At 38.9% G+C, this 1,951-nt stretch overlaps 1 protein-coding gene across 1 annotated transcript in view; it reads right to left on the bottom strand.

The window, feature by feature from the left end:
• LOC104282640 (soluble lamin-associated protein of 75 kDa-like) overlaps window positions 1-1,951 on the bottom strand; it is a gene marked incomplete at both ends in the record, with an annotated part of 18,679 nt that overhangs the window by 5,376 nt on the left and 11,352 nt on the right. The window contains 2 exons of the mRNA XM_009880754.1: window positions 1,011-1,146; window positions 1,494-1,548. Coding sequence (XP_009879056.1) covers window positions 1,011-1,146; window positions 1,494-1,548 — 191 coding nt within the window. The remainder of the gene's footprint in view (window positions 1-1,010; window positions 1,147-1,493; window positions 1,549-1,951) is intronic.

Here is a 1,951-nt window from a genome sequence, read left to right as displayed (position 1 = left end):
GGGGGGGAACCGCAACAAAACACAAACCATTCTACAACCACAAAAACTAATTTTATCTATTTAAAGAAAGCTAATAGAACAAGTTTGAGGGATTTCCTATAAAATAGTCACGTCATCTTCAGTTCCCAAAAAGAGGGCTTGTGGTTTTTCTTGTTTGTGGGGGATATTTTGGGTTTGTTTATTTGTTTAAGAGAATGAGACACAGATAGAGAGAAGCCCCACGTGTCTATGAGCGTACACACAGGAAGGGGGAGGAAAGAACTATTTATTTAAAATAAATAGGCACAGCTCTGTTTTCTGGATGGAAGCCAGTACAAATTAGTACTTCAGGCCCTGTCTTGTATGAACTGTTATAGAACACAAGTGGAACAATTCTTCACATCCCCACTTGACAGTTCATTACACAAGATAACATTCTTTAAAAAAAAAAAAAAAATTTCCAGTTTAAAGAATGTAAGGTTGGATATGATGGTTTTAAATTAGAATTTGTCTAAACAAAGGGTTTTACTTTGAGGACAGGTGGCTCCCTGTAACTCTTTTGTTAGAAAGTGACAAGCAGTAACCATCTCCCAAACTAAACCACCATGCTATATTTTACTGCAATATGCCACCATAACAAGAGGTCAGGAAGGGACTTCTCTCCAAAGATCACGCATAGTATTTGTGGATACGTGTCTAGTTATATTATTGCAAGAAACTATGCTATATGAATACAGATGGTTTTACCTTAATGCAGACTCAGCTATAACAGAACACATCCCCTTGTACACACACCCTCAGTCCTCACTGTTTTCTTATTGTTATTTCCAATATCTACTGAGCTTTCAAAGACACCAGACATTTTGGTGCAATCACTCTTCAGTGTCTCAATTTCCTTTCTCACATCAGGCTTTATTTTCAGTAATTCTAAAATCAAGCACTCAGAGTAGGAAAAAAGGAGAATAAATACCAATTAGCACACTGGGAGACAGTTTGTGACTGCCCAATCAATGAAATACAGGCTCCTTTACCTGCTTTCTGACACACAAACATTTTCCTCATTTCCTTGGTAAGTTTCGGGTTCAGATTCCTGGATATTTTTTCCTATCCTGGGATGTTTTAAATAACTACTTCGTGTCCGAATGGAAATGGGAGTTACGTCAGGGTCTTAGGAAAAAAAAACAAAATAAACACAAGTGAACAAATGCAGTCTGTAAGATCTGCGCATATTCCCCCCCCCAAATTTCATTAAAGTGACCGAGTGCAAGTAAAACATTTCACTGTGGTACTATTTTTCTGAATATACATGCATAGTCTCATTACCAAGACCCATAACAGTGTTATCTGAAGACCTCAAAATGTTTATGAGTTGAGCCTCAGCACTTTAGAGGAAGGCACGGGGTTTTTTTATACACTTTGCAGATTAATATGCTACGCTTGAAAGCAGTAAAAGAGCCTGCTAGTCTAGTAATCCACAGTAATCAATACTGATAATCAAGATTATTTTTTTTTACCTTCAGATGTGCTTGCATGGACATCAATTGATTCTTTACCTTTTTGAGAGTCGGGCTGTGAAGCAAAAGCAAGGGTAATGTTATTCCAAAAACTTCTGAATTGATTGAAGTACCTTCATCTCCCTACCTGTGGTTCTATCTTTCTAAAGCACTATTTCATAGTAATGATCCTATGGAAGAGCAGCTATAACCATACTTAATTTAAGACCACAGAATCACAGAATGGTTTAGGTTGGAAGGGACCTTGAAGATCATCGAGTTCCACCCCCCTGCCATAGGCAGGGACACCTCCCACTAGACCCAGTTACTCAAAGTGCCATCCAGCCTGGCCTTGAACACCTCCAGGGATGGGGCCTCAACAACCTCTCTGGGCAACCTGTTCCAGTGCCTCACCACCCTCAAAGTGAAAAATTTCTTCCTAATGTTTAATCTAAACCTGCCCTCTTCCAGTTTAAAGC

The sequence above is a fragment of the Charadrius vociferus genome, unplaced genomic scaffold, assembly GCF_000708025.1.
Source record: "Charadrius vociferus isolate BGI_N301 unplaced genomic scaffold, ASM70802v2 scaffold1853, whole genome shotgun sequence".
NCBI lineage: Eukaryota > Metazoa > Chordata > Aves > Charadriiformes > Charadriidae > Charadrius > Charadrius vociferus.
This window is presented reverse-complemented; position numbering and strand designations above follow the sequence as displayed.